General features: G+C 38.1%; 1 protein-coding gene across 2 annotated transcripts in view; it reads right to left on the bottom strand.

Moving 5' to 3' along the window:
* The window catches only part of LDAH (lipid droplet associated hydrolase), a 111,905-nt gene that overhangs the window by 20,864 nt on the left and 73,107 nt on the right, over positions 1–17,934 (bottom strand). For both annotated transcript variants that reach the window (XM_047745640.1, XM_047745641.1), the window contains exon 5: positions 15,551–15,785. In XM_047745640.1, the coding sequence (XP_047601596.1) occupies positions 15,551–15,785 (235 nt within the window). The remainder of the gene's footprint in view (positions 1–15,550; positions 15,786–17,934) is intronic.

Raw genomic sequence — 17,934 nt, forward strand, 5'->3', positions numbered from 1 at the left:
TGCTAACTTTAGCCCAAAGAAAGGTGGAATGACTATTAATATCAGAAAAACTGGATTTCAGAGATAAGAATATTACCGGAGATAAAGGGTTAATTCATCAGGAAGGTATAAAAGTCCTAAATGCTTATGCACCTAATATGTTTGAACTTCAAAATACGTGAAGTAAAAACTAACAGAAATATAAAAAGAAACAAACAAATCCACAAATATAGTTGGAGATTTCAACACTCATCTTCTAATAACTGATTGGAACAGTCAGAAAGAAAATCAGTAAGGATAAAGAAAATGACACCATCATGAATACTCAACTTTTGCATCAACATGGATGGGACTGGAGGGGATTATGCTGAGTGAAATAAGTCAAGGAGAGAAAGTCAATTATCATATGGTTTCACTTGCTTGTGGAACAAGGAATAACAGGGAGGACATTAGGAGAAGGAAAGGAAAAGTGAATCAGAGAAGAAAGGAAAAGTGAATGGGGGGAAATCGGAGGGGAAGATGAACCATGAGAGACTGTACTCTTGAGAAACAATCTGAGGGTTTTAGAGGGGAGGGGGGTAGGGGGATGAATGAGCCTGGTGGTGGCTATTAAGAAGGGCACGTATTGTATGGAGCCCTGAGTATTGTTTATCAACAATGAATCTTGGAACACTGCATCAAAAACTAATGATGTATTTTATGGTGACTGACGTAACACAATAAGAAAAATAAAATAAAAAATAATAAAAAAATAAAGGAAAAAAGAAAAAGAAAAAAAACGACACCATCAATCAACTTGACCTAAGTGACATCTATAGAACAGTCTCCCCATCAAGAACAGAATATACTTTCTTTTCAAGTATCCACAGAGCATTTCCCAAGTTAAGCCACATCCTAGTCCATAAAACATGTATCAATCCATTTAAACAATTAAAATCATACAAAATATGTTCTCTGGCCATAATGGAAGTAAATTAGAAATCGATAACAGAAAGATACCTGGAAAATCGCCAAATATATAGAAATGAAACAACCCATTTCAAAATAACCCCTGGGTCAAAGAAGAAATCTAAAGGGAAATAAGAGAGTATTGTGAAGTGAATAAAAATAAAACCACATCATATCCAAATTTGTGGGACATGACCACAGCAATATTTAGAGAGTAATTTATAAAGCACCAAAAACCTATTTTAGAAATGGAAAAAGATCTCAAATGAATGACCTCAGTTCCACCATAGGAAACTAGAAAATGCCAAAGTAGGCAGAATAAAGTAAATAATAATATTCATAGCAGAAATTAGTGCAACAGAAGGCAGAAAAACAATTGAGAAAATAAATGAAACCAAGAACAAGTTCGGTAAAATTGATAAGCCTTTAACCAGACTGATCAGGAAAAAAAAAAATACATGAGAACATGAGACATAAAACATTATCAATATCGGGAAAGAGAAGTAACACCCTATAGATCTTACAGGCACCAAAAGGATAATCAGGTAATCTTGTAAATGACTTTATGCCAAGAAATTCAACAACTGAGATAAAATGAACAAAGTCAGAAATTTTAAGCTTACTTGAAAACAGATAATCTGAAAAGTCTTATATCTATTGAAGAAATTAAATTTGTAATTTAGAGCCTTTTCACAAAGAAAACTCCAGGGTAAGAGGACTTCATTGGTCCACTCTACCGAATATTTAAGGAAGAAATAATATTGATTTTATATAAACTCTTCCAGAAATGACTACACATATATGGATATCGTGGTTTTGACAGACAGAGGTAGCATTTAAGAGCAGCAGAAAATAGTGGTCTGTGGTAGGCAGAATTCTAGGCTGACGTGAATAATCCTTGCCCTTCTATGGTCTCCTCTCTTTGGAGTGTGGGTGACACCTGTGAATCTGATGACATCTTAACCCCTTAACTAGGTTATGCTATACAGCAGAGATGACTAAGGATGATCATCCTGGTGGTCTTAACCAGTCACACAGGTCTTTCAAAATCTGAGTTTTCTTCTGGCTGGTGGGAGAAGAGGGAGTCAGAGATTCAAAGTGCTGAAAGGATTAGAAGAACCACTGCTGGTTTGAAGCTGGAGTTCATGTGGAAGGGAATGGAGACCCACCTGTGGGAGCTGAGATGGACCCCTGGCTCACAGTGAGCAAGACAGTGGGGACGTCAGTCAGAAAGCCACATAAACTGGACTCTACCAACAACCCGAATGAGCTCAGAAGTGGATTTTGGACGTGCAGGGCCATAAGGGAGGTTTCTGAGATCCGGGCAATGGGGACTCTTGAGCTGAGTGGGAGTTACGTGGGAGTTTACTGTGGGATAATTCGTGGAGGTAAAAACATTCATGTTTTAATCACTTTTCTGTAGTATTAGTCCTGAATCAGAAACAACTTAAAAAATTCAAATAGCTTATAAGGAATTTTGTATTTCTAAAAGTAATTTTTTTTTTAAATCAGGGAATGTACCTCACTCTGTCTTTATTTCTATTCTTCTTTTTCCCCGATAATTTCTGATCTAAGTATACTTTTTTTTTTTTTTTAAAGAAAGTAACACACCAGTTTCCTTTCCAGTAATTGCTCCAAGGAAGCCATCTTTTTCATTCCTCAGAAATGCTTGTAACACAACACAATGGTCAGAAATAATAATACCAAATGGACATGTAATTTCCTAAGGGGAAAACACATTTCTCTTGGCAATGACTGTCAACAGCATTCCTGGAAACCCAGCAGAATTCAGAGTTTCAAGCACCACAGTGAAGGAAATATCCAGGAGCAGGAGTAATGGAAACAAAAACATGAACATGAACGAAAGAGAAGGATTCAGAAAAATGTGAATTGTTTACTTCTTTTTCCATCACAGATCTAAGTCCAGGTATATGAAAACTCACCAAGGAGTCTAATATTCTGGTCTTTTTGCTACTGTATCCTCTGAAACCTGCGTACTAAGTATCACTGCAGGACTTGCCCTCCCAGGATAGTGGCTAATGGAATGAGGAGTGGGGACTGATGTTGGAAGACTGGTAGGACTTTCAGCTCACAGGTGAGATGGCATCACAAGTTCTCCAAGTACACGTAATCTAGGAAGGAAAACTGTCTTCTGCTGAACTCCATCACCTACCTTGGTGCTACTTCATCTTTCTGGAAAAATCCCAACTCATCTTTAAGTCCAATTCATTTGTCTTTTCCCTTCCTTACCTAGGTAGAACTGATTCCTCCTTTATTGGCATCACTCATTCTGGACATCAATTCTCATGACAGCCCTAGCTGTGACAGATGACAATTCTTCACAATCATCTGCCTTACCATGCTGGAAGTTAGCTGAAAGGCAGGTGCTTTATTTCATTTATTATTCTTTTCAGGGCTTATCTGTGTACTTGGTGAACGACAGGTGTCAGTAAGGGTTGTTAAATGAAATGGGAAGGGATTGTGCTGGTGTCGGTTTTTCTGCGGGGTCTGGGAGGCGATTGCTAGGAGGAAAAACCTGCTGAGTGGTGCCTGAGCTGATGTTACGGTGGAGGCCAGAACTGGAGGCAGATGCACAGGGACACTGGTGAGCCGAGCTGGGAGGTACTAGTATAAGACTTCCACAATCACTTCAGGGAAGCATCTGAGAGCTTCTGTTGGGACTGACAAAAATTAGGCCTCATAAAGCACTGGTCTCAGCAGTGAGGAAAAATGCAGAGGGAAGTAAATCCACAGTGAGTGATACAGTAGGAAGTTTGGGGGGAGATGCACACACAGTTTTCTGAGGTAGAACTTGGGGACTGGAAGCCAAGTTGTCTTGCTGGTTTGGTGACAGGAAGTCTAGAGCCTCCTGTCAGGTTTCACAGAATGCCCCTGTTTGTTTGGTTTTGCCATTATACTGGTTATTATAACCGTCCATTTAGTCTGCAATAGTCTATCAACAGATCATCTTAACACCTCTGTGACACTGAGTTCACCAAAGGGAAAAACACAACTCAAGGTATATGATTTTTTTTTTTGAAAAAAAAAAAAAAATACAACTTTGTAGAGTAGCAGATAACATATACATATAAATTTCTTTAGAAAAATACAGTTGGGGGAAATCAGAGGGGGAGACAAACCAGGAGACACTGTGGAGTCTGAGAAACAAACTGAGGGTTTTGGAGAGGAGGGAAGTAGGGGGATGGGTGAGCCTGGTGGTGGGTATTATGGAGGGCACGTATTGCTTGGAGCACTGGGTGTGGTACATAAACAATGCACTGAAAATAAAAGATAAAATAAAAAAGAAAGAAAAAAGAAAAATACAGCAAAACTTTCATTGAGTCACTGAATTCTAAATCAGAGATGATCTTCTAGTGTTGTATCCAACCACCTTTTGTCCTAAATCCTAATACTGACCACCCCACCCCCACAACAGCCACACACACCCCTCTTCCATCATGTTGCATTTTAGGCTAAATTTCCATGAATTCTTAAAGCTGCAGTTGTCTTTTAGCAAGAGATTTTTCTAAGCTACACACATAATGAGAGAATAGGTAACATGGGAGTCTGATTTTGTCTTACTCAAAAAATTATTCTGAGATTGAATTAAAAATATTTTGAGAAGAAATATGTGCTTCTTTAGTAAAGCTTATGTTTACTAGTACATGTTTAAACAGTTATTTCCATGTAGACCAAGGAAAAGAAAGATAATGAAAGTTTTTTTTTTTAAGAATATATGCAACGAAGTAACATGCCCACCAGGAATGTCCTTTCTATCTGCACTATGTTTTTCTAGTTAGTTAACGGAAAGGAATTAAAATGAATGAAAAGACCGTAGAATATTTTTTAAAGTTAATTATCTTGACCTGTGATACTGCTAAGCTAAAATATATTTGCTTTTAGCTTTGATCAAGAAATCCAATTTAACTTTCTCAGTGAAAAGCCTGTTTCTCATGAAACAGAAGACCATCTATTGTAAAGAAATACTCAGTAGCAAACATTCCAGAATTAAAATTAAACTAAAAAACCCCACATATTTTCTTTAAAAACAATTAAAATAATCTAATTATGCAAATTGATCTGATGAATACTGAGGTAAAGTTTATAAAATATGCTAATAGAATCTGAGTTACTCTTTGGATGCGATAGGAAGTGATGTTTCACTCAATCTGCTGAAGAAGTCTAATAGGTAGAATCCCAGCCCATAGCAAGTACCATCTTTGCCAAAAGGGCAACAGCATTTGAAGTACTTGAATATTTTGGTTCCGTGAATTTTTCAGACCTTACTGCAACAAAAAAATATGTGTATAAACTAAAGGATACAGAAAATCAGTGTCTATCTAGATAGGGCAGGATTTATTATCCACTATTTGGACTAGCAAACTTCCTCCATTTGTTTCTGTAAGATTTCTACTGGAGCACAGACATTACATAATGTGCAAACACTGCAAGGCCTCCTAAAAGTCAGGCTGGCATGTTAAAGGTCACTGTCTGGATGACAGGAAAGCCAGAGAAACAGGTCTGCAGAGGATGTCACAGATGGCAGAGACCACTGAGAATGATCTTGGAGTGGGTCTTCCTCTCTTGGTGAGCCCTCTCTTTGTGTAACCTAAAATTCATACTTCTGACTCAAGTGGGCTGGCTTGAGTACTGATTACCTTCACCATTCATGGGATACAAGTTCAGCAGGAGCCCACTAATCATCTGCAAAAGCCAGGATCTTATGAGTGTTGGTCTCCCTCAGCTGGGATCATCTTCCTTTCCTAGTAAGCAAGGTCATCAGAATCACCTAAGGGATAGCCAGGGCAAGCCCAGGCAAAGGCAGTTTCTGTGGTACTTGTTGCAAGAGGAGGCAAGGGTGATGTGGGATCCCAAGGGGACAAGTAGGAAGAGGATGGCTAGGATGACTGAAATGCTTGATTAAGGATCAGCCTAGGGTCACTACTAGGAGACTGAATTAAGACTCATGTAAACCACTAACCAAGAACCCAAATAAAAGAGAAGTAATTTTTGCCTGCTTTCCCTTTACCCAAGGTTTCACAGTCCAAGTGGGTAATGGGGAAAAGAGACCCCTGAAGGACTGCTCACTTGAACATCAGAAAGCCAGATCCAGAACAAAGAGAACAGAAAATCAGAGAAGGAAGGATGGCAGAAATAGCAGAGCTGTGCTCCGAAAGTTTGTTTGCACGTTGGTTGTTTCGAACAGAGATGAAGCAAGGCAGCTGGGAGCTCAGTCTAGTTTAGAGTCTAATTTGCACATAGTATCTAACTTGTACAACAGTGGTTGTGAGGAAAAGGAATCCCGGGACTCTCCAAGCAGCAATGCAGCTGGAAGGCTCTAGTTGCCTTGAGCCAGGGAGGGTAGTGTGTCAAGTCTGAACAGTCTTGTTTCTTGATGCCTGCACTTGGGGCCTCTGGAAGACACAGCAGGAGGTCAACTGCTATAGCTGGAAGGAAGATTCCTTTCTCTCACGTGCAGCTTATGCACCCCATTTCTCAAAGAGGGTGCTTAGAACTCTGGTGTAGAAAAATTGGAAGACACCTTTATATAATTCCCTCTTTTAGTTAAAAACATTAAACACTTAATTATATGTCATGTGAGTTACACAGTCACTAAACGTATATAGAAAAATGAATAAAACTTTCATATAGTCTATGTCCTGGTTTGGGTTTAGAAAATATTTCTGAAGATGTGTAAGAAAAGCACAGGTGGCTACCTATCTAATGCCCATCAGAAACATATGATTTGGGTGAAGTGTTCTATAAATGTCTATTAAATCCTGTTGGTTGACATTGTGGTTGAATTCTTCTATATCCTTGCTAATTTTCTGTCTTGTTCTAGCAACTGTTGAGAGAGGTGTTCTTAAGTATCCAACTATAATTGAGGATTTGTCCATTTCTCCTTTCAGTTCTATCAGTTTTGCTTCATTTATTTTGTCGCTCTTTTGTTTGGTGCACACACGTTTTGGATGGATATGTCTTCTATCTTCCTGGTAGACTGAACCTTTTATTATTATTATTATTTTAATTTTTAAATTAACATATAATGTATTATTTGCTTCAGGGCGAACCTTTTATTATTAATGCAATGTCATTCCTGTTTCCTTTTGATTAATGTTTACATGATGTATCTTTTCCCATTCTTTTACTTTCAATCTACCTATATAATTATATTTGAACTGGGATGTCTGAAGACAGCATATACTTAGATAATGTTTTTTAATCTATTCTGCCAATCTTTGTCTTTTAATTGGTATATTTTGACCATTTACATGTAATGTAATTATTGGTATATTAGAGTCTGTATGCCATTGTATTATTTGTTTTCTGGTTTTTTGTTTGTTTATTTGTTTCTCTATGTTCTTTCTCTTGCCTTCCTACGTGTTACTGCATATGCAGGGGTTTTGGTACTTAGTAGGAAAAACAGAGAAAAGTACATCCATTCCATTTTCCTGGAAGCAGAATTCCTCAGAAGAAAATGGAGCCCCTAACTGGAAAATGCTTTTTATAACCTTCTCTATAGGGTAAAAGGAAAAACTCCAAAAGAAAAAAAAAAACTGTAAAGAGAAATAAGATGATTTGTTGACATGTTATGTGGAGTAACTTTATCTATGCTTGCCACAATTTGAAATGACTTCCATTTGGTCTCAAATAATTTCCAAAGATGTACTGGCTCTTAGAAATCAAGTCTAGAGGAGTCAAGATGGCGGAGAAGTAGCAGGCTGAGACTACTTCAGGTAGCGGGAGATCAGCTGAATAGCTTATCTAAAGATTGCAAACACCTACAAATTCAACGGGAGATTGAAGAGAAGAAGAACAGCAATTCTAGAAACAGAAAATCAACCACTATCTGAAAGGTAGGACTGGTGGAGAAGTGAATCCAAAGCGACGGGAAGATAGACCGCGGGGGGAGGGGCCGGCTCCCGGCTCCCGGCGGAGCAACAGAGCACAAAATCAGGACTTTTAAAAGTCTGTTCCGCTGAGGGACATCGCTCCAGAGGCTTAACTGGGGTGAAGCCCAGGCAGGGTCAGCGCGGCCTTAGGTCCCACAGGGTCACAGAAGGATCAGGGGTGTCTGAGTGTCGCAGAGCTTACCGGTATTAGAACAGGGAAGCCGGCTACAGAGACAGAGCCGAGGAGTGACTCTCAGCTCGGGGTTACCTTGAACCGGTCGCAGGCTCGGTCAGCTCGGAGCGCGGCCGGAGGCCAGGGTGACGGGAGTCATTGGGCGCTGTTCTCTGAGGGCACACTGAGGAGTGGGGCCCTGGGCTCTCGGCTCCTCCGGGCCGGAGACCGGGAGGCGGCCATCTTCATTCCCGTCTTCCAGAACTCTACGGAAAGCGCTCAGGGAACAAAAGCTCCCGAAAGTAAACCCAGAAAACCCGAGCGGATTACTCAGCCAGGCCCAGTTAAGGGCGGTGCAACTCCGCCTGGGGCAAAAACGCTTGAGAATCACTACAACAGGCCCCTCCTCCAGAAGATCAATGAAAAACCCAGCCAGGACCAAGTTCACCTACCAAGGAGTGCAGTTTCAATACCAAGGAGAGCAGCGGAATTCCAGAGGAGGAGAAAGCAAAGCACGGAACTCATGGCTTTCTCCCTATGATTCTTTAGCCTTGCAGTTAATTTAATTTTTTTTTCTTTTTCAATTTTTTTCTCTTCTTCTGCTAAATTTTTTTTAACTTTTACTGTTTTCTTTTTTAACGTTTTTTAAATAGTTTATCTAATATATATATATATATATTTTTTTTTTCCTTTTTATATTTTTTCTTTATCGGCTTTCTATTTTAATAGTTTTTTTTTTTTTTCTTTCTGAACCCCTTTTTATCCCCTTTCTCCCCCCTCACGATTTGGGATCTCTTCTGATTTGGCTAAAGCATATTTTCCTGGGGTTGTTGCCACCCTTTTAGTATTTTACTTGCTCCTTCATATACTCTTATCTGGACAAAATGACAAGGTGGAAAAATTCACAACAACAAAAAAAGAACAAGAAGCAGTACCAAAGGCTAGGGACCTAATCAATACAGACATTGGTAATATGTCAGATCCAGAGTTCAGAATGACGATTCTCAAGGTTCTAGCCGGGCTTGAAAAAGGCATGGAAGATATTAAAGCAACCCTCTCGGGAGATAGAAAAGCCCTTTCTGGAGAAATAAAAGAACTAAAATCTAACCAAGTTGAAATAAAAAAAGCTATTAATGAGGTGCAATAAAAAATGGAGGCTCTCACTGCTAGGATAAATGAGGCAGAAGAAAGAATTAGCGATATAGAAGACCAAATGACAGAGAATAAAGAAGCTGAGCAAAAGAGGGACAAACAGCTTCTGGACCACGAGGGGAGAATTCGAGAGATAAGTGACACCATAAGACGAAACAACATTAGAATAATTGGGACTCCAGAAGAAGAGGAAACAGAGAGGGGAGCAGAAGGTATGTTGGAGAGAATTATTGGAGAGAATTTCCCCAATATGGCAAAGGGAACAAGCATCAAAATTCAGGAGGTTCAGAGAACCCCCCTCAAAATCAATAAGAATAGGTCCACACCCCGTCATCTAATAGTAAAATTTACAAGTCTTAGTGACAAAGAAAAGATCCTGAAAGCAGCCCGGGAAAAGAAGGCTGTAACGTACAATGGTAAAAATATTAGATTGGCAGCAGACTTATCCACAGAGACCTGGCAGGCCAGAAAGAGCTGGCATGATATATTCAGAGTACTAAATGAGAAAAACATGCAGCCAAGAATACTATATCCAGCTAGGCTATCATTGAAAATAGAAGGAGAGATTAAAAGCTTCCAGGACAAACAAAAACTGAAAGAATTTGCAAATACCAAACCAGCTCTACAGGAAATATTGAAAGGGGTCCTCTAAGCAAAGAGAGACCCTCAAAGTAGTAGATCAGAAAGAAACAGAGACAATATACAATAACAGTCACCTTAGAGGCAATACAATGGCACTAAATTCATATCTCTCAATACTTACCCTGAATGTTAATGGGCTAAATGCCCCAATCAAAAGACACAGGGTATCAGAATGGGTAAAAAAACAAAACCCATCTATATGTTGCCTACAAGAAACTCATCTTAAACCCGAAGACACATCCAGGTTTAAAGTGAGGGGGTGGAAAAGAATTTACCATGCTAATGGACATCAGAAGAAAGCAGGAGTGGCAATCCTTATATCAGATCAATTAGATTTTAAGCCAAAGACTATAATAAGAGATGAGGAAGGACACTATATCATACTCAAAGGAACTGTCCAACAAGAAGATCTAACAATTTTAAATATCTATGCCCCTAACGTGGGAGCAGCCAACTATATAAACCAATTAATAACAAAATCAAAGAAACACATCAACAAGAATACAATAATAGTAGGGGATTTTAACACTCCCCTCACTGAAATGGACAGATCATCCAAGCAAAAGATCAACAAGGAAATCAAGGCCTTAAATGACACACTGGACCAGATCGACATCACAGATATATTTAGAACATTTCATCCCAAAGCAACAGAATACACATTCTTCTCTAGTGCACATGGAACATTCTCCAGAATAGATCACATTCTTGGTCCTAAATCAAGTCTCAACCGGTATCAAAATATTGGGATCATTCCCTGCATATTTTCAGACCACAATGCTCTGAAGCTAGAACTCAATCACAAGAGGAAATTTGGAAAGAACCCAAATACATGGAGACTAAACAGCATCCTTCTAAAGAATGAATGGGTCAACCAGGAAATTAAAGAAGAATTGAAAAAATTTATGGAAACAAATGATAATGAAAACACAACGGTTCAGAATCTGTGGGACACAACAAAGGCAGTCCTGAGAGGAAAATATATAGCGGTACAAGCCTTTCTCAAGAAACAAGAAAGGTCTCAGGTACACAACCTAACCCTACACCTAAAGGAGCTGGAGAAAGAACAAGAAAGAAACCCTAAACCCAGCAGGAGAAGAGAAATCATAAAGATCAGAGCAGAAATCAATGAAATAGAAACCAAAAAAACAATAGAACAAATCAACGAAACTAGGAGCTGGTTCTTTGAAAGAATTAATAAGATCGATAAACCCCTGGCCAGACTTATCAAAAAGAAAAGAGAAAGGACCCAAATAAATAAAATCATGAATGAAAGAGGAGAGATCACAACGAACACCAAAGAAATACAGACAATTATAAGAACATACTATGAGCAACTCTACGCCAACAAATTTGACAATCTGGAAGAAATGGATGCATTCCTAGAGACATATAAACTACCACAACTGAACCAGGAAGAAATAGAAAGCCTGAACAGACCCATAACCAGTAAGGAGATTGAAACAGTCATCAAAAATCTCCAAACAAACAAAAGTCCAGGGCCAGATGGCTTCCCGGGGGAATTCTACCAAACATTTAAAGAAGAACTAATTCCTATTCTCCTGAAACTGTTCCAAAAAATAGAAATAGAAGGAAAACTTCCAAACTCATTTTATGAGGCCAGCATCACTTTGATCCCAAAACCAGACAAGGATCCCATCAAAAAAGAGAACTACAGACCAATATCCTTGATGAACACAGATGCAAAAATTCTCACCAAAATACTAGCCAATAGGATTCAACAGCACATTAAAAGGATTATTCACCACGACCAAGTGGGATTTATTCCAGGGCTGCAAGGCTGGTTCAACATCCGCAAATCAATCAATGTGATACAACACATTAATAAAAGAAAGAACAAGAACCATAGGATACTCTCCATAGATGCTGAAAAAGCATTTGACAAAGTACAGCATCCCTTCCTGATCAAAACTCTTCAAAGTGTAGGGATAGACGGCACATACCTCAATATTATCAAAGCCATCTATGAAAAACCCACTGCAAATATCATTCTCAATGGAGAAAAACTGAAAGCTTTTCCGCTAAGGTCAGGAACACAGCAGGGATGTCCGTTATCACCACTGCTATTCAACATAGTACTGGAAGTCCTAGCCTCAGCAATCAGACAACAAAAGGAAATTAAAGGCATCCAAATAGGCAAAGAAGAAGTCAAACTATCACTCTTCGCAGATGATATGATACTATATGTGGAAAACCCAAAAGAGTCCACTCCAAAACTGCTAGAACTTGTACAGGAATTCAGTAAAGTGTCAGGATATAAAATCAATGCACAGAAATCAGTTGCATTTCTCTACACCAACAACAAGACAGAAGAAAGAGAAATTAAGGAGTCCATCTCATTTACAATTGCACCCAAAACTATAAGATACCTAGGAATAAACCTAACCAAAGAGACTAAGAATCTATACACAGAAAACTATAAAGTACTCATGAAAGAAATTGAGGATGACACAAAGAAATGGAAAAATGTTCCATGCTCCTGGATTGGAAGAATAAATATTGTGAAAATGTCTATGCTACCTAAAGCAATCTACACATTTAAAGCAATTCCTATCAAAGTACCATCCATTTTTTTCAAAGAAATGGAACAAAGAATCCTAAAATTTATATGGAACCAGAAAAGACCTCGAATAGCCAAAGCAACATTGAAAAAGAAAGCCAAAGTTGGTGGCATCACAATTCCGGACTTCAAGCTCTCTTACAAAGCTGTCATCATCAAGACAGCATGGTACTGGCACAAAAACAGACACATAGATCAATGGAACAGAATAGAGAGCCCAGAAATAGACCCTCAACTCTATGGTCAACTCATCTTCGACAAAGCAGGAAAGAATGTCCAATGGAAAAAAGACAGCTTCTTCAATAATTGGTGTTGGGAAAATTGGACAGCCACATGCAGAAAAATGAAATTGGATCATTTCCTTACACCACACACGAAAATAGACTCAAAATGGATGAAGGATCTCAATGTGAGAAAGGAATCCATCAAAATCCTCGAGGAGAACACAGGCAGCAACCTCTTCGACGTCAGCCGCAGCAACATCTTCCTAGGAACATCACCAAAGGCAAGGGAAGCAAGGGCAAAAATGAACTTTTGGGATTTTATCAAGATCAAAAGCTTTTGCACAGCAAAGGAAACAGTTAACAAAACCAAAAGACAACTGACAGAATGGGAGAAGATATTTGCAAATGACATATCAGATAAAGGGCTAGTGTCCAAAATCTATAAAGAACATAGCAAACTCAACACCCAAAGAACAAATAATCCAATCAAGAAATGGGCAGAGGACATGAACAGACATTTCTGCAAAGAAGACATCCAGATGGCCAACAGACACATGAAAAAGTGCTCCATATCACTCGGCATCAGGGAAATACAAATCAAAACCACCATGAGATATCACCTCACACCAGTCAGAATGGCGAAAATTAACAAGTCAGGAAATGACAGATGCTGGCGAGGATGCGGAGAAAGGGGAACCCTCCTACACTGTTGGTGGGAATGCAAGCTGGTGCAACCACTCTGGAAAACAGCATGGAGGTTCCTCAAAATGTTGAAAATAGAACTACCCTATGACCCAGCAATTGCACTGCTGGGTATTTACCCTAAAGATACAAACGTAGTGATCCAAAGGGGCACGTACACCCGAATGTTTATAGCAGCAATGTCTACAATAGCCAAACTATGGAAAGAACCTAGATGTCCATCAACAGACGAATGGTCTTTGGTATTTTTTATAACTATCCTTAGCCCTTCTCCCCTTCTGCCTATCTCTCTTCTTCCACTGCTATGCTAAGTCTATAATAAAGAGTGGGGGTTGGAGAGAGTATGGAACAGACAAAAATTTACAAACACAGAAAATATATTGAACTTGATATTTGCAATCACTGTTTCTTACTACATATTTATAAAAATACCTCATATAACCAATCTGTAGCTGTACAACAGGGCTGTGACTTGTTTCTGGATTCATTATGTACACAGCAGTGTGGCACTCTTAACACAGGTGAGCATGGTAAGCTTTTTCAGGAGTCCTGCCTTTATGGTCGACTTGGGCAAAAAGATGATAGCAGCAGCTATGGTAAAAGGAAGTTTTAGCATACAGGTAAATTTCAAAAGTTTGAACACTACCCACTATGTGTATGACTGCACAATTCCTGTAATTTCTCTGTATTTATGTATCTTCATCTATAAAATGGCGAGAGTAAAATACCCAAGCCTGATTAGTTCAGAGGACTACAAGTAAAAGCTTAGAAAGGTGCCATTAGCTGCTGCTGCAACTGTCATTATATCCTTTGCTGGAGGATTATTATATATAATCCTTTATATATATATGTATATATATAATATACATAATCCTTTATTATACATATATAATATATGTATAATATATATATGTTTATATTATTATAAACAAAATATTATATAGACACTTTGCATATGTTATCATATTTAATCCTACAATAAACTTTTGAGGTATAGATTAAGAAAGGATTGTTTTATTATGAAAATGATTTATAAATACTCTATAAATTAGTATTAACTAAAAAGGTAGATTACATTTAAAAAACCAAGGTTGAAGCCAAAAAGTAAAGTAGCAAATATCTCCTGGCACATTCAGAAAATATAATCAGCACAACACCCAGTGTTGTATTACCATGACTATCATTTGTTACTTTATCATTTAAACCCCTCCAAAAACATTTAAAGAGGAAAATAAAAGTATTGCCTATTCACTCTATGGGAATATTGGGCCTGGTTTCCTTGGCTGGTCTCCCTTAAGTTCTCACACTGGAGTAATAGGGTGCCCCCTTGATTCCTATAAAGATTCCATATATACTATATACGGAATTTTTCCTACCATCCAGCAGCTAGAGTGGAGGATCAGAAAGATAAGTTTTAAAATTAAAGCTTGATGAAAATTAAAATTAAAGCTTCCATTCCTATTTTTATTTTATGTTTAGTTTTAAGCTTTTGTGAGAGAAAAAAACCAACAATAATTCCTTGCTCAATATTCACTGACTGTCTGAGGTTATTCCCTTACCACTTTTTGATACGAGATTAAACATATACATTTTATTTTACTTTTTCTTTTGTTTCTAAATTTTTATTTACTTTTTAGATTTTATTTAAATTCAAATTAGTTAACATATAGTGTATTATTAGTTTCAGGGGTAGAATTTAGAGTTTTGTCAGTTATATGTAACATCCAGTGCTCATTATATCAAATACCCCCCTTAATGCTCATACCCCAACTAGCCCATCCTCCCACCCACCTCCTGCCCAGCAACCCTCAGTTTGTTCTCTATAGTTAAGAGTCTCTTACGGTTTGCCTCCCTCTCCTTATCTTATTTTTCCTTCCCTTCTCCTATGTTCATCAGTTTTGTTTCTTCAATTCTGCATGAGTGGAATCTATATACAGTATTTGTCTTTCTCTGACTTGTTTTGCTCAGCATAATACATTCTAGTTCTATCCATGTCGTTGCAAATGGCAAGACTTCATTCTTTTAATCACTGCACAGTAGTCTGTTTGCATTTCTATACACCAATAATGAAGCAGCAGAAAGAGAAATCAAGGCATCGGATCCCATTTACAATTGCACCCAAAACCATAACAGACCTAGGAATAAAGCTGCCAAAGAGATAAAGGTTCTGTACTCTGAAAACTATAGAACACTTACAAAAGAAATTGAGAAAGACACAAAGAAATGGAAAAATATATACATTGTAAAAGGTGCTTACCAAGGCAAAACGGTTCTAATACATTCAGGACCGAAAATTCATTCTGTAGGTTCATCATTTGAAGGCCAATTCTGATCATAAAGGACTTGATTTTCTCAGGCCACGGTTTAAGTAGAAGGTAGGCAAAAACGTAGAGAGCATATCGAAGCCAGCACAGAAGCGGAGTGGCAATCCTGCCGTTCGGGGACTCAGATAATCGCTCGATTGTTGGAAAGAGCAGAAAGGAGCGAATTATCTATAATAAAAAACATATTTTGATGAGAAGTTTTCTTAAGGGATAACCCACTGTTTTACTGTTTCATCCATACAGTATGAACAAATGGGGTTTTAGAATATGACAAAGATCTGCCGTGAAAGAGAACCACGACCTGCTTGCCTTCTCACTGCTCAAGCCATCTGGGGGAGAATGGAAGGATGTCCCCTTGAGTTACTGGGGTTCATTTTCAGGGTGAGGAGCAAAGCAGATTCTCTGTTACCTTCCTGATTGGGAAGCAATTCACAATCCTTTTGGAAGACTGCTGAAATTAGGAATTCATGTCCCATTTCAGTAGTTATACCACCTTGACTGACTAGTAGAGCTACATAAAGAACTCTCGTTCTAGTCAGGATTCCTTTTATGGATTAGATTTGGGATAGTTCACTTTGAAAAAGCTACTCTTTTCCCTACTCTTACCAGTAAAAGGTAACCTTTAAGAGGACCAAATACATTTCTAACATGTGATTTAACCTGAATAAAAAGTGCAGGCCAGAAACAAGCAAAGCTGGAAATCTTTACCTACATGGGAAAATGTTCAAGGACAAAAAGATAATTTCAACTGAATTCATCAGGATATCTGGAAATATAGATGCCACAAGACGAAGAGCATCACTAAAACATTTTATATTTACCATTATCTACCATATTAATATTTAATAAAATAATATATAAACATAACTTCTATGAGGAATCAGAAAAGGCAAATAGTTAAGCACAATCCCTATTAATACCAGAGTTATGTAAGTGAAATAGAGCACCAGTGTTAACAGATTATAGAACAGGAAATGAGAATGGATACAATAGTTTTACTTTTTAAAAAAAGTTTAAGATACACACAGTAAAGCATATAAAACATCAATGTGCAATTTAACAAATAATGGATAAAATGAACAGCTATGTGAATCCAGCAACAAAACACTACCAGTACGGCATCTTCCCATCCCAACTCCTACCTCTGTTCACATCTTAGGTTAACCTCTAAGATGTGAACCTCTGTTCACATCTTAGGTTAACTTCCTTACTTTGCTTTCTACCAATACTTATCATTCCTTGATACTGTAATCACTTCCTTATTTTGTTTTACATTAATAGTTATCGTCCTGCAATCAACTGAATTGTGACTCCCCTGAAATCCCAAGTTGAAGTCCTAACTCCCAATGTGATTATATGTCGAGATAAATGAGGTCACAGGGTAGGGCTCTGAGAGATAGGATTAATGTCCTTACAAGGAGATTCATCAGAGAGCTTGCTCTCCCTTCCTAGGTACACACAAAGAGGTCTGGCGAACACGCATGGAGAAGGTAGTCGTCTACAGGCCAGGAAGTCTCACCAGAAACTGACCGTGCTGGCATGCTGATCTTGGACTTCCAGCCTCCAGAACTGCGAGACAATAAATGTCAGTTTAAGTTCCCTAGTCTATGGCATTTTCTTATGGCAGTTTGAGCTGACTAATACATATTCCTTAATACTATAGCTAAATCTTGTCTGTTAATGAACTTTACATAAATGCAATCAGCAGTATGTTTTTGTGTTTTATTCCCTTCACTCAACACATGAAGATTCATTCATGCTGATATATGTAGCAACAGCTTATTATCTTGGCTCTGTAGTTTTCTACTGTACGAACATAGTGCTACTTATTTTACTGATAGATATTTGGGTTGTTTTTAGTCCAGAGATATTACAAACATGTTGCTATGAACATTTTTATACATGTCTTTTGGTGCATGTATGCATGTATTTCTGTTGATGATATCACTCGAAGTAGAAATACTATGTCATATGGTATGTCTAAGTTCAGCTTTAGTAGATAATTCCAAATAGTTTCCCTAAGTACTAACGTATTTCCATACTGAGAGACATGAGAGTTCATATTGTTACAGATCGGCACTACATTGGCACTGATCACTAGCCTGATGAACAGTGGTATACTTCGTTGTGGCTTTGTGTTTCTCTGATGACCAGTACTGGAGTTGAACAACTTTTATGTGTTGACATTTTCTGGATCCCCTGAAGTGCTTATTTAAGTCTCTTGCATGTTTTTCTATTAGGCTGCCTATCATTTCCTCTCCTTGATTTGTAGTCTCGTTTTTGTTTTTTTATTCTAGATACTAGTCCTTTGTTATGT

The sequence above is a fragment of the Lutra lutra genome, chromosome 9, assembly GCF_902655055.1.
Source record: "Lutra lutra chromosome 9, mLutLut1.2, whole genome shotgun sequence".
Classification (NCBI taxonomy): Eukaryota; Metazoa; Chordata; class Mammalia; order Carnivora; family Mustelidae; genus Lutra; species Lutra lutra.